General features: G+C 55.4%; 2 protein-coding genes across 2 annotated transcripts; both read right to left on the reverse strand.

Annotated features, from left to right (window-relative positions):
• Positions 1-359: 359 nt before the first annotated feature.
• On the reverse strand, positions 360-19796 carry TRAIP (TRAF interacting protein). Its single transcript, XM_068201585.1, has 15 exons — positions 19685-19796; positions 18477-18534; positions 17172-17255; positions 13204-13243; positions 10505-10632; positions 8196-8290; positions 7480-7593; positions 6483-6570; positions 4904-4993; positions 4629-4717; positions 3762-3917; positions 3513-3561; positions 2866-2991; positions 2285-2335; positions 360-1307 (listed from the first exon to the last, which is right to left on the reverse strand). Exons 1-15 carry the CDS (start codon positions 19780-19782, stop codon positions 1182-1184), a joined length of 1392 nt encoding a protein of 463 aa, XP_068057686.1. The 5' UTR covers positions 19783-19796; the 3' UTR covers positions 360-1181.
• Positions 19797-20696: 900 nt separating this feature from the next.
• CAMKV (CaM kinase like vesicle associated) lies at positions 20697-27442 on the reverse strand. The gene is made up of 11 exons (XM_068201586.1): positions 27293-27442; positions 24100-24208; positions 22760-22891; positions 22607-22681; positions 22392-22530; positions 22192-22312; positions 21879-21954; positions 21663-21799; positions 21505-21583; positions 21345-21432; positions 20697-21208 (listed from the first exon to the last, which is right to left on the reverse strand). The coding sequence occupies exons 2-11, from the start codon at positions 24192-24194 to the stop codon at positions 20792-20794; spliced, it is 1359 nt and encodes a 452-aa protein (XP_068057687.1). The 5' UTR covers positions 24195-24208; positions 27293-27442; the 3' UTR covers positions 20697-20791.
• Between the last annotated feature and the right edge of the window lie 555 nt (positions 27443-27997).

Consider the following 27997-nt stretch of genomic DNA (forward strand, 5'->3'; position numbering starts at 1 on the left):
CCTGAGGTGCAATAGGCTGCAAAATGCTCAGAAGCCAATTGTGTTAACAAGTGTGCACAGCAATATATTTTATTCCCTAAAAACATGTTTTTAGCCAGTCCAGTAATACAGATTTGGCCTGAAGCAGCTGGAAATAGGAAAGGTCAGATTTGTACAGGGGAGTGCTTTATGAGGCACCTCACCACATCTGTTCCTTGCAGCTCGGACAGCCCTGCTTCAGGTGTGGATCTCCTGTTCCACGGCTCCAAGCTAAAGAACCCAGACGTGTTTAAGCCCACCAGCCTCCCCTCTCCTGAAGGGAGCTATTCTTCAGCACCTCTCCAGGCCATTCCAAACCCTCTCATCGCAAGTCAGAACAGTTACAAAATAACAAAAATACACTCTTATTAAAACATAGAAATTAATAAACAAGTTTCACACCAACATGTGCCCAGCACAAAGGCCGCACCAGCACACCTATCTCTGCTTCCAAGAGGAGCAGGGGGTCACCCCAATACTTTCCTTCCAAGTCAGTAGTTTCAGTGCCAAGCCTGCAAGATCACTCTGGAGTTCATGACCCAAAACAAGGCAGGGCAACACAGCTCCCAGCTCCACAGGTGGATCTCCCCATCCCCAACAGGCCTGTGGTTGAGGGAAGGTGTTCAATTTGATGATGAATATACAGACGCTCGACAGCCACACAGGTGCTCTACACACTTCTTCCTCCAGTAAGCTTTCCTGGAACTATTTACACCAGGCATGGAGCTGGTCCAGGTCCATTTTTCCCGCTGCTCTCCAGACTGACATCCCAGACACCCTTCCTGCACCTCCTGCTTGTGGCTGCATCCAAGAAGTGCCGTTCCACCTGGTGCCAGAAAGCCCAAAGCAGCAGCAACTGCAGAACTCTGAGGAGGCCAGAAGGCAAGAAAACCCTGTTAATTCTGCTTGAAAAAAAAGGAGGAAGGAATGGTAAAATGAGGGTAACTCAGTCCAGGCATTAGCCAGAGGCTTGGCCTCCAGAGGCTTGCTGCAAGGGCAGGATTCTCCACAGGGCAGCTCATCTCACCCACAGGGCAGCATCAGTGCTTTGTGAACAGTACCCCAGGCAGAGGTGGCTGCACGTTGCCTCGTGCCAGGCTCTGGGCAAGTGTGCTCTGCCCTGCAGCCTCTTCTCCAAGTCTCTCCCAGGAAGTCAGGGGCTCTCACAGCAGGAAAGTGTCCATTCTGGCCTGGCTGCTGCTGGAGGAAAATGCAGGAGCTGCACACGCTGATCTGGAGACCTTCTTCTTGCTCCTAACTGATAATGGACGGATTTCTGCCAGGTTTGTCTGGAGGTAAAACTGTCAAGGAAAGCACAGATCAGTGCCCTGGGAACACAAGTGATCCAACATCTGCTGCAGTCCAGCCTGAACCATAGACCTGGGACCCAGCCATATATCTGCATCCAAGGAAAAACTCCCTGCAGGGCAGGATGGGCTTTGCTGCTTTCTCACAGGAGCAGAGCTCGGACACATGCTTGTCCCACATGTCAGGGAGCATTTCCCAAACAGGGGGTTTTGACTGGATGTTAGGAAGCATCTCTTTACTAAAGAGGTGGTCAAGCATTGCAACAGGCTGCCCAGGGAAGTGGTGGAAGTCCCTGGAAGCATTCAAGAAACATGCAGATGTGTTGTTTAGGGACATGGTTTAGTGGTTGGCTTGCTAATGCTGGGTTAATGGTTGGACTCTGATCTTAGAGCACTTTTCCAACATTAATGATTTCATGATTCTATGCTATCCCCCTGCACATATACCAGCATTTTAACAGCATATCTCTTTGAGTTGTAAGACCTCCTGAGCCAGTACACTGTGCAGGTGAAGGCAGAGCAGCCAGAGCCTGCAGCCTCCCATGGCAGAGCAATCCCGAGGCAGGAACAGCTCCACACCCAGGGGGCTGAGCTCAGCCCAGCCACTCCCTCACCACAGTGGAGCAGCAGCATCCCACAGAACGAGGGCTCCGGCTGCACGGGCTGGCAGGCACACAGCCAGAAGAGGCTGTGCTACACTGCTGCTATGAGATCTCAAGGGCACAGGCAGTCCCTGAAAATTGCACTGATTTCTAGCTGATGCGCCCCTCTGAACCAGCCACAAGTGCTCTCAGCAAGTTTAGGTCCTTGACACCTTTGCTGAGCTCAGATTTGTTCAGAGAGAAATCACATCATCCCTTGAAGTTCCCAAGCCTGTTTTTTGTTGAGACCAAAGAGAAGGATCAGAAATGAGGTGCCCACAGCATCAGTACTGCCACATAAGCTGCAGGAAAGGATACTGGCTCTATGAACTTTGTTCTGCCTCCCATGCCATCGTAGCCCGTCCTCACCTAGGAAAGAGAAACAAAGGAGTCTGGAGCAGAGCCTTGGCTACTTCTCCTCATGCTGGTTATGGGGAAGGGGGAGTCTTGCAGACCACAGCTTCTGGAGAGGGGTTAAAGGCCCTTGGAAACACTCAGTACTTGTGCTAAGCCCTCAAGCTCTCACTTTTGGAAAAAGACAGACCCATGGGTATTAACAAAATTTGGGAATATTGGGCACTTTTTCAGATAAACCAAGCAAGGCTTGGGATTTTGTCACTGGGATTGAGGAATACAAGGAGAACACCCTAAGCCCCAAGGAGGTGGAGGACTAGGACATCGAGAGTCACTTAGTCTGCTGCCAGGAAAGGAATGAGCATCTGTCATCCCTGGAGCTCTGCAGGACTGGGAAGTAGCCAGGTTGTGCTCCAAGATTTATTTTCCACACACTGTATGTGGCAAGGTAAAAGCCTCATTCACTTCCTCCTTCAGGGTCAGCCCAGGACAGTGGTGGCAGTGCCAGCCCTGGGCACACTCACCAACTGGACAGTCATACTTACAGAGCCCATGTTCCTGTGGGAACCCAGCAAACCACCCGAAGATGGCTTCTTGGAGAGAAAGGAGTTCCTGATGAATGCTGGCAAGAATCCTTTAAGAGCATCATCCTCCAGATCATCTGCCCCATTCTGTCCCACAAAATAACAAGAAAAGCCCTTTAACCAGCACAATCTGCTGAATGGAATCATACACAGGCAGCACTAATAACACAGACAGCTATTTAAGGTAATGGTTACTGCCATACCATGGCAGGTTGAAAACTAGCAGCTTCCAACCTCCCACTGGGGCTTATGTGGAACAGTGTCCAGGAGGCAGGGCACTGCCCCCCTGGAAGCCTGGGCCAACAGCCACCTCAGCTGACCCCACAGCCCTTGTGGTCAGCTCCAGTGGTGTTTGTGAAGCACATCTGGGGCAGAATCATCAGCAAGCACGTGGGTCCCCCACCCTCTCTTCTCCTGCCAAGTTCCAGGAGGCCTGAGGCAGCAACAGTGTTTCCAAGAGACCATCAAGGAAAACACTTTGAAGCACAGACTGGTTCTGTAGATGGGCCGGTCTATGGCCACAAGGGAGAAAATAGATTCTTTATTCCAACCTTATTAACAGCAGAATCAAAGAGGCGACACAGAAAAATCAAGATTACTCCTTTTACCTCCACTGTTTCCTTCAGAACTTTCTTCGCCAGATTTACCACAGGAGGCCTGTAAGGAGCCCAAGGAGCAAATCAGCAGAGATTTATTGTTCAAATGGAGCTGGCAAGGACAGACGAGGCCAAGCAAATGACGACAAAGCTTGCAGCACGCCATCAGGCAGCTGGAGAGCTATCTGATCTCACACAGAAACTTCCAAAACAGTGAGACTTTGATCTCCTTTAGAAGCAGAAAGAGGAGGGAAAACTCACAGCTTTTTATCCAGCTTCTGCCTTTTTGCAGAGCCAAAGGGAGCTGTGCAGGGCTGGTGTTCAGGGGTGTCCACATCATACGTAGCATCTAGATTGATCTCATCGCTGTGGGCCGGGCGGTGGAGCTTTGGATGCTGCAGTTCCAGGGGAGCAGGGCTGCAAAGCCAAGAAAAACATCAGTCACTGAGCCACTGCCTGCCACCCAGGGCAGAGCTGCACCCCACGACACGGAGTGCTCAGACAGCAGTGGCACCAGGAGCAGAGCCCTGTTCTGCTTACACGTCAAAGAAAGGACAATTTACACCCCAGAGTTTAAATCCAGTGTCCCAAACTACTGCTCCTCCACAAATGCTGAGTGCTGTGACAGCAGCACCCAGAGCCCAGGAATCACACTGACACACTGCTGCTCCATGGACACAACCCAGCTGGCTCTAGTGGGCTAATGGCATAGGCTCCTCAAGTAAGGCTGGATAAAAGCAGATGTCATTTCTTAGGCTAGATTCCTCTGCCTAGCTGAGATCTTTGGTCACCATACACCAGTGCATGCTCATCACATGGCCAACTCTAAAGCAACAAGAACAGCAGCTTTAGGGATGTTTCCCAGGCAGGGCACAGTGACAAAGACTTTTTCAAAACCCAGGCCATTCCTCCACCCTCTTCTGACCCAGACCCTCCAAGACTTTTTCCACGTAAACCAAACATCTTGTCAGACACAGGAGAAAGGATACAAGGAACAAAACCACCGTACTTCTGCAACTCCTGCCAGACTAGTACATCTCTGCTTTCTCAGATAGTTAAACAGTCAGCTCTGGCTTTGGACCTGTCACCTACATGCCTGTACTGTGTCTGAGGATGCAGCTCACTAACCTTTCCAAGACTAGCCGACTGAGTGTTTCCCTGGTTACAGATGGGACCTTCAGAGTATCCTGCAGGATGTCTATCTTCTTCTTCAAACTCTGGAGAGAAAAGGAAATATTTAGAAGTAGATACTTCACCGCTTTTCCATAAATCAACATCAGGCAGAGCTCAGAGGTAGGCTGGGAAATTTAGTCACTGAGCAAAAGCCAGCATAACTCCTAGCTTTGCAGCTGCAGGCCAGTCTGCAGTAACTGGCAGCTGGCCATGAAGAAAGATATTCTCACCAAGATCTCCTTGTCTGCATTCTTCAGATCTTTCTGTGTGCTTTTTAACTCCTCCTTTGTCTTCTCCAACTCTGAAGTCGTTTTCTGCAGCTACAGAACACAACAAGTGTGGGTTACACTTACCTGGGTAAGGGGGACTGCAGAGCCCTGTGAGAGCAGTGTGCTCTGCAGCACATGCTACTCCCCCTGTTTAAGGGCTCAGTTTTCCTGTGTCAGTCTGACCAACCACTCCTGTATCAGCACAATCCAATCCCTACCCAATTCCACAAGCTGCCTGCAGAGGGATGTCCAGGGCTGCTTGCCCAGCATTTACCCAGCACTGATGCCTCACAGCAAGTTTTTCCCTGCTCTAACACTTGGTGGCTGCATTCTGAATTCCTGCAGGACTTTGGACACACCAGAGCACAGGAATCACAAACCACAAGCTGGAGGATGGCTGTGCATCAGCAGTGCTGGCATATGGACAAGGCTGATTCAACAGGGAAGCATGCCAGCAGCAGGGGTCAGGAAGTGGACTGCTACCACTTCAGACACTTCAGCGGGTCCGGGAGCCCGGGCCAGCTCATGGACTGTGGCTACAGTCAGCTCTCTGGCAGCCACGCCTGGAGCCCCTTGTGCACTGACTCGCATCCTCCTGACCCACACTGGCCACCACAGCTTGGGTCTGACTCAGCCAGGAGCAGCCCAATTCCAGCAGCAGAACCTTGTTTAGGGGTTAAGTCCTCTGGGAAGGAACAGCAATCTGAAAACCTCCTTCTCCATTTGAGGGGACAGCAGCTATGGCTGAGTAACAGAAGTAGGCCAAATCCACCCACAGCTTCTCACTTTGTTGGCTTAGACATGGGGATGCCCCAGGGAACACCTGTGCCTCGGGGAGTGAGGCTACACACACACTTTTCACAGGGATGCACTACCAGAACAGACAAAGACAGTCCTGTCTGACCTGAGCTAACAGACCCCGTGCCATGCCTGGAGCAGCAGAAGCACGTCAGCATCCCCAGGCTCTGCACCAGCTCAGGACCAGCCCAGGCAGGCTTTGTGCAGGGCCACCTGTGTGTCCTCACAGTGTTTTGGGAAGCTCTCCTGCCTGAGCACAGCATGATGTGGGAGCCCTGGCTCAGTTCAGTTGGCTGAAGGCACAAGGCTGGGTGTGACTGGATGTGCCAAGCCAGGACTAAGTCCTGCTCAACTAATACTGGCTCCAAACCCCTTCCCATTTCCTTTGGGGCCCAGCTCCGCAGCAGGAGGAGCTGGCAGCTGAGTGCTCAGCAGTGTAGCCAGATGAAGGAATTGCTACTTCCAGAACCCAGTGGGAGCAGTGGAGCACCTGCGTGCTGCTGCCTTCCAGCAAAGGCTCCCTGCCAAACTCTGGCTGGCTCTGCACATGCTGCCCCAGCACTGTCCCCAGAGACTGCCCTCCTGACAACAGCCCATGAACTGCTTGCTCACCGCGTGACATCCTGACCCTTCCACACACCTGTACCTATCAGTGTGGGAGGAGGTCACTACGGAGGCCTTGGGCCCCAGTTATGGATCGACAGACCAGATGTCACCCTGACAACTCACACTATGCCTTTACCTTATTATTGACAGAAAACAGCTCCTTTTTCAGCTTCTCCGTCATCTCACCAGAGATCTTCCGAGCCTCCTTCAAATTCTCATATTCCCTACAAAGACACCCAAAGAGTCGCACTGTTTGTAAGGCAGCTGAGCCAGAACTTCTCAGAGACAAGCCAAGACCCTCAAATTGAAGCTCTGGACCTGCATAGCCACCAGAGAAAACCCAGGAGACACAATGCCCTACAAGGAACAAAGATGAGTGAGTGTACTAATACTGTCACATATTCCACTACACCATGGGGAGAGAAAAACCTGCATGGGGTACCATGCCTGATTCCACCAGCAAAATGGGAATCAGAGCCAGAGACATTTTAGTTGCCAGTGAAAAAGACAGAAAACAGAGCACAGCCTCCATGCTGACAGCAAACAGGGGACTTTGCTTTAAGTGACTTTTCAGAGACTTCACACTACTGGCCATGCACATTCATTCCCAATTACACCACAGGGACACTTGCCTCATTACAGCTTTGTACCAAAGCTGCAGTTATTCAGCTGCCATCAGAATGGACACAAAAAAAAGCTGTGTTTTTTCCCCAGCAGGACCAGATGGATATCCAGGTAGGGGAGGGCAGCAGTGGAGGCTTGCTTTGCCAGAGGCCACAGCTGCACAGCACAGTGCTGCAGAGGGCACAACCCAGAGCTCTGCATCCGCTTGCTTTCCCCCAGGGCATGAGAAGAAAGCAGAGGGAATAATCATCATCACTTCATAGGTGCACTGACAACTCTGGAGACAGTTCCCATGGTGACACACATGTCACTACAGTGACAAGAGGAACAGTTCAGTGTGACAGGCTCCAAACTAGGTTCCCAGGATCTGTCAGTCAAAGCCCAGTGGAAGCCCTAAGAGGTGGTGAGAGCCCCACAGAGCCCATGTGCCTATTGGTGCTCGGCAGAGGGCTCTCCCTGGGCACTCCCACAACAACACCAGCCAGCTGTGCCAAGCCTGCAGCACCTACTTTTTGAGGGAGACACAGTAGATGGCAAGCTGCTCCACTGCTGCCTGCCCGACTCCCATGTCTCTGATCATCTCCTCCACTTCTGGGCGCTGGCTCTGAAGCAACAGCTCAATCCTGCACAAAAAAAAACCACAAACAAAAACTTACCCTCAGCTCATGAATCACAAACAGACCTGGGAAAGAGACAAGAGCCCTGCTTCCCCCTCTAGGGGCTGGTGCAGCCTGAGCTTCTCCTGCAGGCACTCTGGGTGTCATGGGAGAAGAGAGACAGCTGCCTCACCTCAAGCAGGGCTTTTCACTGGGGAAAAGCAGCACTACTTGGACTAGAGAAGGGGCAGCTGCACACACATACTGCACATGGAACTGATGCCCAGCTCTTGGTCTCTATAGCCCTGTGGCTGACTGTGTTCCTGGGCTGGCATTCTGCCCCAGCATCCTCTGATAACAGAAATGGCACATAGCCATGCTCAGTGCACTAGAGATGAGGCCAGTACCCTGCCTTGCTGCTCTTTAATGAGAGCAGCTGTCTGCAAACATACCAGGGGCAGGAGGCCTGCAAAGGCAGCTAAAGCAGCCATTTCAAAGTTCAAGGTAAGATGATCCAGCACATGGAGGTGGGTGTTGCAGCAGGCCCAGCAGGACCCTTCTCCCCTCCCCAAAAAGGGCAGAGGTGTTCAGCCCAGCCTGCAAGGCCCAGGGAGCACCCCGGATCTCACCGCTCCATGGTTCTCAGCTTGTTTCGCAGTCGGCGGGCCTCCTCCTTTGAACTTTTGTTATCCTCCTGCTGCTGCTCCAGGAATTTCATCTGCTTCTGCAGGGAAGCAAGCACATACAGACCACTAGAGAGGCTCCAGGGATTGCTGGAGAAGCATCCTGGCTTATGCACACTGCGGGCAGCTGGGAGCACACATTGGCTCTGAATTCTATCACCACCTTCAGCAGCCTGGGATTACAGAGAGTTGACTCCCTCCCACTGTACCCCCAGCTCAGCTCCCCACGAGCACAGCAGGGTCTCAGTGCTAATCACAAGGCGAGCTGAACCCATGTCAGAGCCCCTCTCTGCTGCACAGCACCCTGTATGCTGATGCATCAGTGCTGTCTAGGTTTGTGTGCCTGGGCACCTTGCACAGCAACTTTGAAAGGCTCTGGTTTCAGCACAGCGCTAAATGCAGGGAAAGGCCTGGCAAAAGATCATTGCCTTGTAAAACTCCTTCCCACACAGAAGTTCAAGGATTTTATCCACTTCCTGCCACAGAAACCAAACAGCTGTGAAACCACCAGGAAACTGGGGAGGGACAATGTTGCAGGCTCATGTGTCACTCTCGTTTAACTGGAGCCTGTCTTTGGCTTTTCCCTAACCAGAACTCTCAACACTTCAGACCACCACAGCAATGTTTTGTGCCTGGTCAGGGCAGAGGCCCCAGCTTCAGCCAGCCTGAAACTGCAGCAAACTGGCAGTGCCAGCAGAAGACAGGCCCAGCTCACAGCCTTAACCTGCGTCACAGCGAGTTGAGCCTGTATTTTCACTGCAGAAGTTTAGTGCTTTAATCTTTAATGATGCAGTTTAAGACAGAGCTTGGCATTCAGCTGGGAAATCCCATAGGCCACAGAAAAGATACCTCCAGGTCCCTAATCCTTCTGCCCTGCCCAGCTTTCATTAAAGGGACTTAAGCATACAGAGAGGGTTTTGCAACAGCGAAGATAAGCACAGAGCCTCCTCCAGAGGTGTCAAGGCAGGAAAACCCAGTACTGAGACGCTGAGTTGAGCAGCAAATACCGGCTTCCGTTGTCACAATTACTTCTGCTGGAGTAGGGGGCATCAGGAGTATCCTGCAAGTGACCTATCCAGGATCACACTAGCATCTATGGCATGGCCAAGATCCAGGCTGCCTTTACATGCAACCAGATTGGATACAATCCCATGGTTGGGCAAAACCAGTTGTGCTGGCTCACAGCGAGGCCAGCCCGGCATTAATTCCTTACTCTTTCTGTCCTAGTATCAGGTAGATCTCCCAAATGCTTCCTCCCAGAAGAGCCCAGCTGCAGGTGGCATATAGCATGACAGCACCATGACATGTCTACAAGCTCTCTGGGCCACTTGGCCTTGCAGGTCAAGATACACAACGCAGTTTAGGATACTGGGTCAGACAGCATGGCAAGTGCAGTAGACACCTATCCCACTTTCCAGCCTGCAGCTCACAACCCCATCTGCCTGCACCCCACCTTCTTGAGACAGGCACATCACCTTCACACAGCACAGACTGCCCAGCCCAGCATCAAGGCAAAGCTGTTCCAAGACATCCCAACAAAGCTGCTCCTGCTCTTACCCTCTTCCTCTTGCTGTTTACGCATAGTACGTGACTACACACTGAGTCACTGCACACTGAAGCACAACAGGAATATTTGATCCCTGGACTTCACATTACTAACCTAACTGAGGCAAAGCCCTGGCAACAGAACAGAGACAGGAGAGTTAGCTGGATCAGATCCCACTCAGCTGAAGCCTCCAACTCCCCCTCCATATTTTTCAGTTTGATTTCTCCCCCCGATCAAAGTAAGAAACTAATTTTCCTTGAATCCCACTTGGCCTAAACCCATTTCAGAAGAACATTCTACCTCAGGGAACCGGTGTTTCAGCAACGGGGTGCTGGGGCTAGTTCCCACACTAGATTCCTGCTACTACCTTTATGACCAGCACAGCCACTTCATTAGCAAGGCTCAGCCACATTCCTCAGGCTGGGCTGGCATTTTCCCCTCACCAGGGATACCTCTACCTTGAGCACTTGTACACAAACCACAGGCCTGTAGGCTTTTTATGCCTCTGAATCACCTCAGGCAGAGCACAAACAGGACCTCGAGTCCAGCAACAGCACTTGCTTCGATTAATCAAAACAAAATGAAAATCCAGGCACCAGACCCAAAATCCCACCAGCACAATCTCTTTATTAGCAGGATCTGCAGAGCTCTTCAACAGAACTAACACTGACTGCATGATGGTTAGTTTTGATGGGTACAGGAAGGGTACCTTGAGAGAGGAGCACAGCATCTCTGTCTCTCCCAGCATCTTCTGGAGCGACTCTATCGTGGCATTGCGCACATCCAGTGTGTCCCTCAGCCCATCCACAACAGCCTGGCATTCCCGCTTTTCTTTCTCTGGAAACAAAGAAAGGAAAAGGTCATGGCCTGGTAACCCAGACTCCAGTTGCAGCACAGCAGCACACAGACTGCTTGCAGGCTCAGCTTTAGGCTGCCAGGATTTGGCCATTCCTGGAGAGAGCCATTTCTCTAAGTGGTGTCTGCACCAGGGTCTGTACTGAGCAATTGCTTCTCTCAGTGCCAGCAGGCTTCAAGACTTCTTTACTAAAGATAAAAAATTCCCTTTAATAGCTTTCCAGCGCCAGCCCTGCTAGCATTAAGATGATGTATCTTAACTCCTGCGTTTTCTCAAAGCCAGGCTTGCCCAAGGAAATAATTCCTCTCGAGTTACACCAAGCCATCACAGAGCTGGAGAACAGAGCTTTGTATCCATCCTCTCCACATGGAATCTTACATGTCAGAAACCCCTTTGGGGGCCATTGGGCAGTTGTATGCAAGGGTCCACCAAGCTGCTGCAAGTGCCCTCACTAACCACAGCACCCACATCAAAGGGCAGGAGGTAGTGACACTGGGGGCACCACAGGACACTTGACAGATTAAGTAGATTCCTAAAGTGTTCACTTTTTGCAGGGCACAAAACTTTTGCATCCTGCAGTCCCTCCCCCTGGCAATCCAGGAGCAAAGCACATGCCTCTGACCAAAAGAGAGAAGGTGGTGGAAACCACCACCAGATTTCAATTTGTTTTGCAGAAGACAGCACAGAAAGCAACAACCACTATCAGGAGCTGCCAGACCAAGCACGGAACAGCCAGCATCATTGAGAAGCTCAAAGCAGTTGGGTAATGAGGGAAAGCAGGAACCTCTCCACCTAACCCTGCTGAGGGCAGGGTAAAACCTTCAGTTCAGTATCTTCAATATTTGCTAAAACTGCTTGTGGCTCCAGCCTGGCAATAGTAGAGAGCCAAAGAGTGCCTTTCCAAAAAGCCTGTTCTCCTTGCAAGCCATCCAGTTTTAAATTCTGCCTCCATATCCTGTAGAAACATGACCTGCACTGAAGCTGCACTGTTCAATCAAGGAGTAAAAGAGACATGTGGGACTGAGGAACAAGAGAGAAATGTGTTTCAGCAGAAGCATGCGGGTGGCTTCTCCATTGATCTGAATAACCCTTTCCCACCAGAGGCAGTGCCTGGAGACGCTCCCTTGCATTTGCAGGGACTCCACACCCACTGAAAGAGTTAGGGCTTCCCCCTCCTCCATTCCCAGCTGCCCAGAGGCAGATGGCAGGAATCAAACCCCTCTGTGCTGCAGGAATGAGTTTTCAGCTCATTCAGAGTGCCTCCCACAGAGCCTGCTCGGTCTGCTCGGAGCTCAGCACCTCTCGAGCCATTTGCAGGCTGATCAGAACCTGGCAGCTCCACAGCTCCTCTGCAGCGCGCAGAGCAGAGCACAGCTTCACATGGAGAACTTATACACAGGAACCAGCAGAGAGCAGAGTACCCACAGCAAAGGAGGCAGGAGGTGGGAAGGAGCTTCGCATTTCCAATACGAAAAGAGAATGGGACAGGGAATGTCAAATCCAACCTCTACTCACCAGAAGCCGAGAAGATTAGCAGGCCTTCAAGCAGTTTTTCTTGGATAATATCCTAACAAGAATCCCAGCCACCTTCCCCAGAAGATCTGGCTCTCTACCAAGTCACTAAACTCAACCAAGCTGGCAGAACAGGCCTCAGAATAGAGACGTGCAGACCATCCAATTCTACTCTCAGGCTAAGGACCGAATCCTCACTCTACTGGCTATTCATGTCTGTCTCGTGCATGCAGGCAACGCAGAGGAAAGACAACTCTTTGGGCGTGGGTGAGCCCCCAGCATTCTTTAAACATTTTTTCCCCCTTCTGCTAGCATGTTTTAGGATTTCTGTCACTTAGACTGACATTTTCCTTTTGCTGCTCATGACTCATGTTCTGATGACAGGCTGCCTACAGACGATGCTTTAAAACCCATCGACAAGTCTCCAGGGCTTTTGCTTTTCCTGCCTACCTCAAACATCCTCTAAAATTAAAGATGGGAAGATGGAAGTGCGTGCACACTGAACTCCGTCTGCTCTCCGCGCGACACATGTGGCACTGCAACAGCCAAACAAATCCAAAGCCTTCCCACTGCTGCTTTTGGACACCACTTTCACCCTCTCATCTGCTGGAGGGAATGAGACTTTGCCATATGCAGCTGTGAGTTTCCCAGCAAGCAAACCAAGGCTTTTGCTTTCAAGCCTGCTCCAAATAGAGCTTTGCTGCAATTCTGTAAGCTTGTGATTAGGAAGGGGGCAAAAAAATTGCATCTACTTGTCTAAACTTGCAGTGAACTCCTGAGTTACAGCAGAGCTGGGCCAGGCTGTGGACTCAGGCTCTGTCACTTAAGCTTTGCATCACTGTAGGCATTCTCACCTCAGAAAAAGCTCCGAAGAAGTTGCTCTAGCAAAACAATTTGCAGTCTGAACCATGCCCTCGGCTTCAGAGAGGAGTGGCCTCTGCACAAGGGGTCCTCAGACCTGGGCAAGCCACCTGGCACAGGCAGAGCTCAGGAGCTGCTGACTGTGGGCTGCTGATCCCCTGCAGGCAGCAGGAACTCACCTTTCAAGGAGAGCTGGGCCTTCACCTTGTCCAGTTCATTCTGAAACACAACACAGAGAACCCCATTAGGAAACACCCTGCAGAGATGCTTTCACCAGATCTTAAAAAGACCCAAGAGATTTCTCAGTAGGACTTTTGGACCAGGCAGGTACTAAGGAGGGAACACGGAAACAACAAGCACAGAGTTACAAGCCCGGATTATCACAGGGAACGGAAAGAGCACCTCCAACTGGCATTCTTCAGGGGAAGAAAAGAGGATCGCAGCTTCATCTTAGCCTTGTCAACCTTGTGTTTCTCACACTGTCAGTCATCCTGTTTTAGCTGAATAATTTTGGAAGGCTCTCAGGGAAACACAGGAAGTCAGGCAAGAACAATTTTTATAATGTTTTACCTAAACAAGGCAATAAGGGAGGGATGTTGCCAGACTAACTGGATTACTGAGAGCTCTTTAAACTGAAGTGAACTTTAATCAGATGGAGGTGGGAGACAGGAGAGCACAGTCAAACACCTGAAAAGGTAACCAAGCACGCACTCAAACATGCTGACAGCCACTGAAGTCATTGCAGCTCAGGATGCTGATATGAGCTAACAGCTCAATCGAGTGGCTGGAAACAGATCACTGAGAAACCAATCCATAACACGCCAACTGAGAGTGCACAAAATCTCCTGGGTAGCACAAGGGTCTGAGGAATATCAACTATTTCTAACGCCTTCATCAAGGATCAGAGAGAGGCAGCAGATGCCCTGTAGTTTAAATTAGAGAAAATGAAGTGATATAATTTAACACTGGCAAATAGCCAAAGGAAATGTAGAGAGGTTAAAAAGAGAGACTATTTCTATCTATATATCTATATGTACATTTAAAAGAAAAACCAGAGAGATAAATATATGCAGAAAAGAGTCAATAGAAGATGACTTAAAAAGCTGTGTTAGAGAACTGCAGAGGAAAGCACATAACAAGTCAGGCAGGAACTGCAGTGGAATAAAACCACAATAAAATGCCAACACAGGCACACAAATCTGTGCAGCCCGGAATGCTACATGCAAATCTGAGCCGAGAATAGCACCAGCAGTGACCACAGCTCTGACGGGACTGGAGCTAGGGCTCTGCTAGTGACAATAAAGGCAGGAAAGAGAATGTGGGATGTAGAGCTTGGAAAGCAGAAAGGACTAAATGCAAAGCCTAGCAGAGCTGACTGGGATTTGCCCCAAGGGGCACAACTGCTGGAGGGCTAACGTGGAATTAACTCTCCTGCAGGAACTATTGTGAAGTAGCTTCCTCAGAGTCCTATTCAGGAACGATTAGTGGGCTCACAAGATGTGCTAATTATCCTGATAGCAAAGAAACCCTGGGCTACTTAAGGCAGCTGTGTAACGTTACCTCATTCATCAACTTATTCTGAAATCCCTCACCCTCCACCACAGCTCCTAAAAATTGCTCCCAATTTTCTCTCCTCTGAGAGCTCTCCTCTCTGTCAGACTGAGTTACAAGGCCACATTTTTCTAAGATCAAACGAATATATCCTGACGACAAACAGACAGCTGTCCTCCAAGGCTTCTACCTTTCTCAGCAGGTTTACAGGCAGGAATCCTCCCCCCCACCTCCTCTTCACCAAGCTGAAATCTCATTTGGAAGAACTCTGTACTCCCCAGATCACAAGTAGCTCTTGACAGACTCGCTGAGGTGTTACACTCCAAAACTCACCCTTTTCCTGCTCTGGGAACAGCCACATGGAGACTGCTCTGCTCACAAGGACCATCTTTAAATTCAGTATAGGCTAAACCCAGGTTCAGTAATGAAAGAAATGCTTGGACACTTAGCTTGTGGTCTGCAGCTACTCCAAGAATCCAGATTCCCCCTGGTGTTTCTATTGTTTCTAAGTTTTAGCCTGGGGCTGGAAAGCAAAACAGCCCCAGCACTCCTTTGACTGTAAACATTTCTGAGTAACAGCAAGAATGACAAACAGTAATAAAGACAATTACTGTTCAAAAGACAATTTGGCTAATTTTGCAACAACAGGAAGGGGTTTCAGATCATGAGGGAGCTCTTCCAGCCACTTCACTGGGTGCCAAAGACTGATTCTCCAAAGAGAATCCCAAGCTTGTCACCCCAAGATGACAAGCAGACCACAGCTACACACTGCTTTCTAGCACATCCTTTTCATGGCAGGAGGCCAAATGCTCATTCCAAGACAGCTGTGGGCTGCACAGATACAACTCCAGTTGATTACAGAGATGAACTCCACTTTATGCCCAGGCTCTTGGAGGGCCAAGCAGTGGTTCATCACAAACCTTGGATCTTTTTTTTTCTTCCTCAGGTGAAGCTGCTTCTGGCTGAGGATGCCAGAAGTTCTTATCTCATCCTCTGAAGAGCCCAGGCTTGGCCCACCATGTATTTGCTTTGAACTGCTGCCTGGCCAGAATCAGACACTCCATCACAGACAGACCTCACATCTAGGTGGACATTAATCCCTCACCCATTGTAAACAAGGAATCTGTGTTCTTAAGGTACTCCATGTGCTCCAAAAATGAGGCAGCACACCACATGAAACTGTTTGCAGCAGCAACCTGCACAGTGCACAGAGCAGTGAATAGCTGCACAAGCTAATGATGCTGATTTACTCAGAAAAGTATTTGGTTCTTTCTGCTGGTGACCTCAGAGCCCTCATTAAGCAGGCTGTACACTGAGGCTAGGTGTTGCTCTGACACATACACACAAGATTTATAGGAGCAGGAGGAGTTACCATTAAGCTTGTTGTGCAGGAGCAGCTTCAGTCCTGCCCTTGAGCAAGGGAGCAGTTCTGCACAGCCTGCCTGGAGCAGAAGGCTGGGGGAACCCATTTTGGATCTTGGGGTGGGGGTGAGAGAGAACAGGAAGATTTTCTAGGGCAATTCTCTCCAGACAACCCATTTCCAAGTCAGTCATCTCATTAGCCTCGTGGGAATGGATCTCAATCCGGACAAAAAGAAATGTGTATCTGCTGCGAGGCAGTGCCCAGAGATGCTCCTCCACCCCTCTGCACACTTCGCTCTTCAGTTGTGGTACTGGTGGTCTTGGAGAAAGACAGTGCTACTGACATTCTAGTCTGGCTGGCTTTATTTTAAAAACATACGAAGCACATATAGAATTGTCATGGCAACTGCTAATTATGGTAATTGCTGCACATGCTGCTTCTAAACACAAGAGGGTACAAGCATCCCGTTTTACCAAGGTCAACCAGCCACCCTTTTTTTGGAACAGATAATTCCAAGACAGAAGGAGCCCTGTTTCATCCACACTACACAAAGGAGAACATGGATCAGCCACTCTGTGTTTATCCCTATACTCACACCCAACTCTCCATACCCAAAGGTGGCGCTTGGAGCACACCACCCAGCATCCCAGCTCCATCCAGGGTCCCGTCAGGACCCAACCTCCAAGTTGTTCACTGCTGCTGGTGTGGCTTCCTAATCTCTCTTGGGGAATCATGAGCTCATCACCTTGCTCCACATCCTTCAATCTGCACAAGCAACCTCCCTGCACAGAAGGGAGGAGGAAGAGGAGGCACTTCCTCCAATGGCCCCTTCTTTCCAGAGAGGTTAGCAGGGTTCACACACAGCCGCACCGCAGATACCAGCAGCAATTCACTGCATCTGGGATTTCCCTTCTCCTGCCCTTGGGAACAGCTCTGTACCCTCATTCCCAAGGAAGGACCAGCAGTCTGATGTGATGGTGTTTCAGGAGGCTTCCAGGTAAAGTGAGAAGCAGAAGGAAGAGCAGGAAGTAGAGGAGGCTCCTTGGGTCACCACATGGGATTTGGTCAGAGGGAATGCTAAATCACCACAGAGACTGATATGCTTCAGGCCAGACACATGAGCACAGCAAACTCCAGCTTGGGAAGCACCTGCTGGCAGAGGACCAGCAGGCCAGGCCACCCTTCCAGGAAGATGAAGCATCACATGAGGAAACAACTCCCCCGTCAAGTTACCTGCAGGGTCTCAGCATCCGGTGCTGCTTGCTCATCCAGGGTGACATCAAAAAACAGCTTATTGATGATGTGTCTTTTGCTGACCTAAACACGGGAGACAGAAGAGTTTGATGGGCATAAATATGGAAACAACAGATATGGAAGACAGATGGAGGGGGAGAAGGTACTGTCTTGTGACAAGGCCATGAAAGGCAAATCAGATCACGTGTTTGACACCATTAGTGGTGATGCTCTGCTTTGGCTCAACAGCACAGCAGCAGACCCCCACTCAGTTTCTGGGAGTGTGACTCCAGCCAAGCTCCTGAGCCGCAGCAGAAAGATTCAGACATGTCTGAATCGAGCGCAGTCTGTTCTCTGGCAGCTCAGCCCAAAGCAGCTGATGCTGAGCTAACATGATGCCAAATCCTAAGACAGAAGTACGTGCTGCTTTCTGCAGGCAGAAGGTGCTGTAATTGAATTTGATAGCTCTCCACACCTCCCCCATGCAGTTACAGCTTTGTGTTTTAAGTATTATATACAGTCATGACACCAGCTAATTGCATGGTTACTGCCACATAAGATGTTATTTCGCGATAACTCCATGGTAACCCAGAGATGTAAGAGGCAGAGAAGAACAGAGGGAATCAACAAGTCAGGGAAGGAACAAGGGCCAAGACCTTGAGAGGAGGAAAGAAGCATGAACACAGAATAAGCCCAAGCAGCAGCTGGCTAAAAATTTACATCTGAGAGCAAGGAAACATCTCCTGCAGCCACTACGTGCCAAGACCTACTGGTGGCATGAAGGCTGGTGACACAAGAGACTTCAAAGATATTCAGATCCCAGTTAAGCCAATGGAAACCCAAGGCTCAGCTTCCTATCTCAGAAGCAGAGCACATCCTTCCTTCTCTCCCCAGCCATCGCCATTCTCAAGGGAGGGTCGAGTACTGCTAAGCCAGGAGGGGTCGTAAGGCCCATGTGCAGCAGAATGGGCTGTTCACCTGACAGCAATGGGCTGGGCATACCAGAAACACCAGTCAGGTGTCCCATCAAGCCCTTGCAGCCCCTCCTGTCATCATGCCAATACTTACCCAGCCTAAGCAAAAGCTGTGAAAACCCATAGCCCCTTTTGAAAGGAGCTGCAGTGCACACAGCAGCAGGGCACACTCAGCCCACTACAACCCAAAGGGCTGAAGAGGGGAGTTCCTGTCCTCTAGGGAGTCCCAAGTGACAGAAAGTCTCTCTGCTGTTTACCAGGAGCCTTTTTCCAGCATCACCCCAGGCCATAGCGCCTTGGTGCCACAGGTGTGCACAGGAGATGGCTTTACCTGGTTTCTGCACTGCGGGCATGTCCGGCTCGGTGCAGTGTCAAACCACTGGAAGAGGCTGAGAAAGAAAAGGAAAACATACAGTAAATCCTTACAGCCCTGAAGCACTGCTTCCAGGGGCCATCTCCCAGCTCCCCAGGAGACAGCAGGATGTGGCTCCCTGTCACACACTAAAGCAGAGAGGCAAACCTTCAGTCCAGTGCCGGGCCGGCAGGAGCTCCGTGTTCCACACGCACGCTCCACCCACATCTCCAAGACAATTCCTGGCTGAATTTAGCATGTGAGCTTATCTTTAACAGGGCAGAGCTTTTGCAGAGCTCAGATCTCTCTGGGAGACAGGCATTGAACAGCTGCAGCTTCGCAGGAGCGAGTGGATGCCCACAGGAGCTGCTCTATCAGGATGTGACAGCTGAGATCCCAGCCCAGTCAGCTCCAAGGGGTGCCACAGAGCACGGATCTGCTGAGCGAGGGGCACCGGGCTGGGCTCTGCTCTGGGATGATGAACATGAACCTGCCGGGCTCCCCAGGAGAGCTACTAATGCATTTTGCAACCAAGCCACCACGGCACACTGGAAAGGTGTATTTTGGGAGCAGGTAAAGATTTGGAGCTGGCATGTTACCTTTGGAAGCTCTCCCTGCTCCGCTGGCTGCTGGCAGAGAGCAGGCCCCAGCAGCGCTGCTGAGTGAGAAGTGACAATCACACCCGTGGTGCTCTCCAAGCTCGTTAGCCAGGAAAGCCAATGCCCACCCTCTCCCCACACAAAGTTTATTTCCTGAGAAAAACCATTTCCTTTCAACACAGACACTCACAACACAGTCCCAGAAAAGCATGGAATTACCAGGGCATAATCCAACATCACTCGCTCCAAACACCCTGTGACACTGGCTCTTCCGGAGAAGGAAGCCTGCAGGCAGCACAGTGACAGAAGCACAGAATCAATTAGGTCGGAAAAGATCCGAGATCATCGACTCCAACCTACGACCGATCACCACCATGCCAAGTGCCACATCCAGTCTTTCCTTACAGACCTCCAGGGACGGCAACTCCACCGCCTCCCGGGTCAGCCCGTTCACATGTGTGATCAGCACAGCCCGGCCTGCTGCGGCAGCTCCGTGAACTCCTCAGAGCCCTCGCGCGGGGCCACAGAAGGTGCCCGTGGCTGACAGCCCACGGCCCGGCCCGAGCCCCCGCCCGCCCCGGCGCTCACCAGGCCTGGTGGAAGGTGTGCCCGCACGGCACGGCCGCCACGTCCCGCTCGTTGTCGAAGAAGTCGGAGCAGATGGTGCAGTGGGCGCGGATGGGCATGGCGGGCGGGAGCGCGGGCGCCCAGCGCAGGTGAACGAGGGAGCTCCGGGGGTCGCGGCCCCGGGGCAGCCGCGCGGCCTTGCGCGGTTTAAACGGGACCGCGAGCGCGCCGCTTCCGGCCCGCCCCGGAAGTGACCTCAGGGGACCCCGCGCCGGGCCAAGGGTGGGGCTGAGTCTGGTGGGCGTGGTCCGTGGGCGTGGTCGGAGGGGCGTGCCCGAGGGGCGGGCTCTATGGCAGTGGGCGGGGCTCGCCCCCGGCCCGTGCCCCGCGATGGCACCCGGGATCCTTTCCCGGATCCTTTCCCGGCTCCTTCCCGGCGGCGAGCGCTCACGGGGTCCCGCTGCCCGGGCAGCCGTGCCGCGCCTCGCTCAGCGCCGTGCTGCCGGCACGCGCGGCAGCCCCCCGGCCCCACAGAGAGACTGGGCAGGCGGCGCTGGTGCTGTCTCAGTTTGTCCTCAGCGGGGTCTTTATTTGCCAGAGATACAGCGGCGGGGCGCGGGGCGGCGGCGGCAGCCACGGGCAGAGCCGGCCCTGCAGGCATGCAGCTGCGAGGGGGGAAGCGGGGACCGGGGAGGGGGCATGGGGGGGGCAGTGGGGGGTCCTCCAGGCACAACGCGTGGGGGGCCGTGTGGCTTCCTCCGGGCGGGGGTCCCCGTGTCCCCCCCCGGGGGTCCCAGGACGGAGAGGGGGTCTCCGGGACGGCCTCCGCTCCGTCCCGGGCGGCCCTGCCTGCAGTCCCGCACATGCACGCGTGTTCCGGGGGGCCCCGCGACGCCCCCCCAGCGCTGCGGGGCGTGCGGCCGAGGGGGGCTGCCCCGCGTCTCTGGGCATCCCCGGGGGAGGGGACGGCGGCGGGGGACAGACTGAGAGAGCTGGGAGGGCACGGGGGAACGGGCGCCATGCAGGGCTCTGCCCCGCGGCCGGCTCTCCGGCGGGGCACGTAGAAAAGGGGGCGCAGGCGGGGCGGGGGGGCCATGCCGGGGCTATGTACAGGGGGCGCGGGGCCGCTCAGCCGCTCTGCTCGCTGGAGGGCTCGGCGGCGGCCCCGGCCTCGTTACATGTGGTGGCGGGCGGTGTGCCGGGGGCCGGGGGCTGCGTGGCGGCGGGCGGCGTGCCGGGGGCTGCGGGCTCCGGGGCGGTGGCAGAGGGGGCTGCGGGCTCCGTGGCGGGGACCGGGGCTGTGGCCGGGGCCGTGTCGGTGGCGGGCTCTGTGGCCGCGGGCTCCGTGGCCGCGGCGGCGGGAGCCGGGGCCGCCGCCGGAGTCGCCGCCGGGGCCGTGGTCGCTGCCGGGGCTGGAGTTGCTGCCGGGGCCGGGGCCGGGGCCGGAGCCGCTGCCGGGGCTGGGGTCGCTGCCGGAGCTGCCGCCGTCTCCGTCTGCTCGGGCGCCCGCAGGCGTTTCATGAGCGTGGTCACTCGCACGGCTTTCTGCGGGGGAGAGACGGGCAAGGTGTGGGGCTGGTGCAGGGCCAGGGACTGGCAGCCCCACCAGGCTCTTAGCCCCATGGTGGGGGACCGGGCTTGGCTGAGAGGAGACGTGGAGGCATGGCACACCCACACCCACCTTCCACTTGGCTCGGGCGAAGTTCTTCTCGATCTGGGCACAGACGCCATCCTTGATGTTCTTGTCAGAGGCCGCATTCCCAGAGATCCTGGAGAGGCAGTGAGGGGTGAGCAGCCCCTATCAGCCCCCCGGCTCCTCATTTGACCCTGCTGCTGCTCACCACTCATGGGAGATGGCCTCCTCAGCTGTGATCCTCTGGTCCTGCTCCACCTCCATCAGGCGTGTCACCAGCTCCTTAGCTGGGGGCACAGGGGGAGAAGTCAGTGCTGGTGGGGGACAACATGGGACACCAAGTACCCCTCCCAGTGTGGGGCTCACCCGCTTGTGAGATGTCATCCCAGTACGGTGGGTCGAACTCATAGTCCCCAGCCAGGATTTTGCGGAAGAGGTTCTTGTCGTGGTTCTCATAGTCATCCTCGTCTGCCTCCTCGTAGAAAGGTGGGTTGCCCGAGAGGCTGGGGAATGTGGTGGGGGGCTCAGTCCCGCCCCAGTCCTGAGCCCTTGTAGCTACCCTGTCCCTCACCCCACACTCACAGGATGTACATGATGACGCCGATGGCCCAGCAGTCCACCGGCCGCCCGTACCGCTGCCGCCCCACCACCTCCGGAGCTGCCAGAGACAGAAGAGCAACCATCCCCCGGGGTCCCCAGCCACCCAGCCTCTTGGCCCTGGGGTGATGGGGAGGGGGAGGCACCAACTGGAAGCACCCAGGATCAGCCCCCAGGGTGATGGGGAAGGAGAGGTGCAGCAGCAGGTAGTAAGGAATGGATGGTATGGAGCAGCAGGGACCTGCTGGGACCCAGCACTGCCCACCCCTGCATGCCCACCCAGCTGGCTCTCACCCACCCAGGTACTCAGGGGTGCCACAGGGCTCCTTAATGAGCCCGTTCTCCAGCTTGGCCAGGTGGAAGTCACTGATGACGATCTTGGAGTTCTTCAGGCGATTATAGTACACCAGGTTCTCCAGCTGCCGGTGCAGGGACTGTGAGTGCCAGGATGGGGGGCATGGCAGCACCCATGGGTGCTCCCACCCCCCTGCCACCCACCTTGAGGTTTCTGTGGACGATCTTGAGTGAGTGCAGGTAGGCAACAGCCTCCAGCACCTGCCGGATGACATTGCTGGTGTCCTTCTCTGAGTAGTAGCCCTGGTCCAGGATCCAGTCGAAGACCTCCCGGCCAGTGGCCCTGCAGACAGCAGCTCTGCCGAGACCCAACCCTGGTGGGGCCACCCCCTCCCCTCTTCCAAATGTCCCAAACTTACAGCTCCAGGAAGATGAAATATTCCTTGCGGGTGATGTAGACATCCACCAGCTGGAGGATGTTGGGGTGCTTCACCCTGCAGAGAGACAGGGGCATGGGTAGGAGTTCCCAGTTTGCCCAGTAGCACAGGATCCCCTCCAGCCCCAGCACTCACATTTTGAGGATGATGATCTCGTTTTTGGCTGCCTTCCGCACTTTCCGCCCATCCCTCTTCAGAAACTTCTTGCAGGTGTACAACTTCCCCGTCGTCTTCTCCTTGGCCCGGAAGATTTCACAGAACTCCTCCCTGCAAGGGTACCCCCCCAGACATCACCCCGTTCCTGGGGACCACTGCGATTGGGGTGCTTGCGTGGTCCCTGGGCCCACTAGCATTCCCCCAGATCCCAGCAGTCAGGGGAGATGCCACAGAAGTACAACAAAGCTGTGGCTCAAAACCACTTTGGAGGGGAAGAAAAAAACAGCAGTGAGAAGCAACTGACATGGAAGAAGCAAATTGATAGGGAAGGGGGAGAATTTGCTGTTTAAAAAGCCCCGTCCTCAGGACAGGAGGGGTAAGACCCACCACGAAGCCACTCGAGCCAAGGTGGAACAGCAGCACACCCTACATTAACATCAGCACAGCAGTCGGGGAGAAAGAAAGGGAGATGTGCCGGTAGCTGCAGTATTTCTGTTCTATTATTAATGGTGCTCGAGCCCATCGGCCAGGCTGCAGCTGCAGGGGAGCCCCCGGGGGGCACTTGGCACTGCTCCAGCAAAGCTGTTGGCTTTCCAATACCCCCAGCTGTGCTGAAATCCTCACAGCCACTGCCCCGGGTGGAGGGGAACAGTGACCTGTGGGCTTTGGGACAAACTGCCCAGAGGATGGAGCAAAGATCTGAGAGCACCAAGGTCCCCACTGCCATCCAGGGTGATCCTGCCAGGTGTGACCTCTGTCCAAGCAGGTGTTTTGGAAGTTGATGGAAAAAATACTGGTGCCTATTTTGCGGTCAAGCCGCTCTCAAGGGGTGTGAGGGCTTCATTTTTTTTGGAGTGCATCCTAACAGGTTCCTCAGCATGGCAATAAAAGTTGGGGGAGCAGCAGTGCTCCACTGCCCCCCAAGTGACATCTGCCTTTCCTTTGCTGTAGCTGAGCCCTCCTGATTCACAAAATGCTCGAGGGAGCCAGGATCGTGTGGAATTGCTGCAATCCCTGCAAATCTTGAAGGGAGGAGGGAGGGATATGGGAAGCTGCCCAGCTGCAGCCAGCAGCAGTGGGAAATCTCACTGCCCTCCTTGAAGCTAGCTGTGAATATCCCCCATGCAACCCACAAGCAAGAGGGACTAATTAGGGTAAAGCCACCCCAAAATACACCCTGCAATCCCGGCCCAGCTGAGGACCAGCACCCCCAGAGCCCCCACAGGCAGTGTTGTGCCACTCCTCAGCAGCCCAAGAGCCCCACACAGGTGGCTGGGGTTCCCCAGGGCATCCGTGGGGCCACGGAGGGACCAACTCACGTTTTGATGACCTGGCCCAGGTCATATCTGTCGGTCACCTCAGACGGCTGGTTATAATCTTTCTTGTCTCCCAGCGTCACGCAGCCAAACGGCATCGCAGGGCCCGGTGCTGACAGGGCAGGGAGATGCAGTGAGTGCCCCGGCACTGCGGGCCCCCCGGAGCCACAGCAGACCCTCCCGAGCTGTGCTGATTAACGTGGAACCTGAGCGCAGCGCCTGCTCGTGCTCTGCAGCTGCCGCAAGCCGCCATGTGCCCAGCCCCACCGATGTGCATCCATGCCCGTGGCATCCAGCCTCTCTGCCCGGGCTCAGGCTGCCAGCACAGCCACAAGCTTCCCCCTCTGGCCCTGTTTGTGGATTATGAATGATTAATTAGCAGTCAGGGTTAGCACAGAGCCTGGAGCACCCACTGGGGAGGCAAGCAGAGGTGAACGGATCCTTTCCTGTTTCTCAGCCCAGTCTTGCCCACGGTAACATTTCAGCAGATGGGGCCTCCCCAGGCAGAGCATTGTCACACGTTGTCACATGTGCAGTGGGTTACACCAGTCTCAGCTTGTCATCCCCAAACAGCCCTGACTGTGGCACCAGGCAGGTGGCACTGCAGCTCAGGGGTGCCAGCCCTCCTGCCACAGGCAGCGGTCAGAACACCAGCTTTGGCAGATGCCTGCTTCCCCAGCCCTTTAGAAAGGATGCTTTGCCCCTTGCTTCCCTGTTGGGAACTCTTCAAAACCAGATCCTTCTTGGAAGCTTCCCAGAAAAAAAAAATTGATCACAGAAAGTGATTTCTTCCCCTTTCCCACCGGGAAACACTTTCCCACCGTGTTAGCGGGAGGAAGTTTCAGCTGACATTATGTTTTGATGGCTCAGAAGATGACAGAGCTGCCTGGGGCCCCCCAGCCCTCTCGGATGGGCCTGAGAGCGGGACCTTGTGATGGGAATCTGGCACGATGCTGGAGGCACCCATTGCCCACCGCTAAAGCTCCCCAAACACCACGCTGTGCTGCACGGGCCTGGCTGTGCCGTACCGGCAGCGCCCGGGGCCCGGTGGGAAGGGCCGCGGGCAGGGTGGCTGCGGGATGCGGGATGCGGGAGCCGGCATCGCGGGTACCCAAGCGCCGAGCCTGTTGCTATGGCAATGGGAGCTGAAGATGCAGAAAGCGGCACATCCTTTGGAGGGGGCAGGGACGGGCAGCACCCGGCAGCACCCGGCCCACCTGCAGGTGCACAGCCCCATCCCTGCTGTGCAGGCCCTGGGAGGAAGGCGTACTGCCTGCAGCACCCAGGGCATGCACTTAAGTGCTCCCTGGGGTGATTGATCCAAACCTGGGTGGGACATGAGTGCAATGAGCCAGGGAACTTCCTGCCTCCATCCTTTGGGGTTGACCTGCCTCCGTGCCTGCTGGAGCAATGCCCACAGGATGGATGCTCCCAGCTTGCAAGGCACCCAGGCACCATCCTGCTAGGAAAGCCTGCACTGAGTAAGAGCACCTGCCCTAGTCCCGCTCAGCGTGCACCAAGTCCCAAAAGAGAAGAAGAGTACCCATGGGACACCACTGCTTGTGCCCCAGATTGGATGAGGTTTTCCAGCCTACACCTGACTCATCCCAGCAGCTCTCCTGGCAAACACGCCCTGCCTGGCACCTCTGTGTCCCTATGCCACACGACACCGGCTCTGCCGTGCCACTGTACCTGGCCAAGGGGAATGAGGGCAGCTGCTGGAGGGGCGGTGGGCTCAGTGCCACAGATCATCAGGGGTAGGGCTGGCTGGTGGATGGGCAGGCTGCCAGCACTGGCAGCATGGTGCCAGGATTAGCCAGGAAGGGGACCCGGGTGGGATGATATATTGGGTTTTTATTGCTGTCTATGAGAGCACTCAGCTAATCTGCGCTCATAAAATTAGTTCCCGTTGGTTTAGTGGCCACCCATCCTATCAGGGCTGAGCATTGCCACCCTCCCCTGCCCCAGGCTGGCTTCGAGGGGCTCAGTGCACCTGGGATACCCTCTAAGGGAGGCTGGTACCAAGCCAACCATCGGGGTCAACACCTGCACCCCACAGGTGAGAGCACCCCCACCGGGGCAAGGGCACCCAGGCAAGAGGTGGGCAAAGGGATGAGTGCTCCCTCCCCGGGGTGCCAGGGGGAAGGCTCGGTGCTGCGCTGGCACCCGCACACAGCCAGCACCCCCCTCCAAGAGTCTAATTTCGGAGCAGAAGCAACAGCGGGTGTAAGACAATAGCGGGGAAGTGGGTGGCCGGGTGGGGATGGCACGGAGGGATGACGCAGCCGTGCAGCCCTCGCCAGCGGGGCCCCCCAACCCCCGACCCCCAGCTCTGCCCCACGGCGCGAGGTGCCACTGGCTGGTGTTTCATCTCCAGCCCCACTTCCACCTGCAGCTGCCCTGGACATGTCCGTGGGGGGTTCCCCCGGCCATCCCGCCCCCACGTCCCGGGGGAAGGATGTACCGGGGAGAGGCAGAAAACGCAGCCGGGCTAAGACGGACCGAAATACTGCTAGTGCAGGCAGCGGGCAGGCAGCGGGAGGCGGAGGGGAGGCGGAGGGGCCGGCCGGCCCGCCCAGCGCTGCCCGCGGAGCCGCCGGGCTGGGGCTGAGACAGGGCTGGGGGAGTACCACCGCCCCCGGCCCGGGGTGTGCGGAGGGACAGCCCGGGCCGCGCACCGCAGGGAGGTCTGCGTTTGGCCGGCTCGGAGCGCTGCGGCAGCGGGAAGGGAGCGGACTGCGGGAGAGAGAGGTGCGGGGTCCGGGAGGGGATGCTCGGCGGTGGGGGCACGGGGAGAGGCTCCCCGGCAGCATCCGTTCCAGCGGTGCCGGCCCGGTTCTCCGGGCTCCTCGCGGAGACGGGGGCGGCACCGGGGCAGCAGCGGCCCGGGGGGGCGAGCGGGGAGGCGCGGGGGGAGCCGGGTTCCGGCAGCTCGCCGTGCCCACGGCGTCCGTCGGGGCTCGGGGTCTGCGGGACGCGGGGTGCCGGCGGGGGCAGTGCGGCCGCGAGCAGCCGTCGGGGCGCGCACGCACCGGACAGGGATTCGCGCGGCCCCGTCGGGACGTCCCGGGCCACCGGGGTCCGGGAGGAGAGCTGGGGGGGCAGCCCCGGGCCAGACAGTGACAGATGCCAGCAACGCCCCCCCCCGCCGGGCCCGGCCCCCCTCGCCCCCGGTCCGGCGCGGCGCGGCGCTCACCTGCACGCCTCTCCGACCGCAACGGGGGGCCGCGGCCCGGGGCCGCTGCTCGGGGGGAGCGCGCCCCTCCCGCCCGCCCTCCCGCGCCGGGCCGGGGCCGAGCCGGGCCGAGCCGAGCCGATCCCCGCCGATCCCAGCGATTCCAGCCGATCCCAGCCGATCCCAGCCCAGCCGTCGGTCCGTCGCGGCGCGGCCCCGCGCGCCCGGCGCGGCAAGTTGGGGGGGCGGGACCGTGGGGGCCACGCCCCCTCTCATGCCCCGCCCCGCCCCTGACGTCACCGCCAAACTTCGCGCCCCGCCCGTGGGGACGGGTCACGCGTGGCGCTGGGACCGGCCGGACCGCGGTGGGCGAGGCCGGGCGACTGTCACCGAGCTGCGACACCGCCACAGCCCGGGGGCCGGGGACCCCATGCGACCAGGGACCCCATGGGACCCCACAGCGCACCCTCTGGGGTGAGCCGGGATCCCCTGCGCTGTGCCGGGGCCCCTGGCCCAGGATGGGATGGGATGGGATGGGATGGGATGGGATGGGATGGGATGGGATGGGATGGGATGGGATGGGATTTTAGCACAGCTGAGCATGGGCTCAGCATCACAGCTATCTGCCCCCTGAGGGCACTAAAAGGTGCTGTGAGGACACGGGTAGACACATGTTCCTGCCTCTGTGCCATTGTCCAGTGGGAACCAAGCAACTTCTCCTCCAGA

Source organism: Anomalospiza imberbis, chromosome 11 (assembly GCF_031753505.1).
Source record: "Anomalospiza imberbis isolate Cuckoo-Finch-1a 21T00152 chromosome 11, ASM3175350v1, whole genome shotgun sequence".
NCBI lineage: Eukaryota > Metazoa > Chordata > Aves > Passeriformes > Viduidae > Anomalospiza > Anomalospiza imberbis.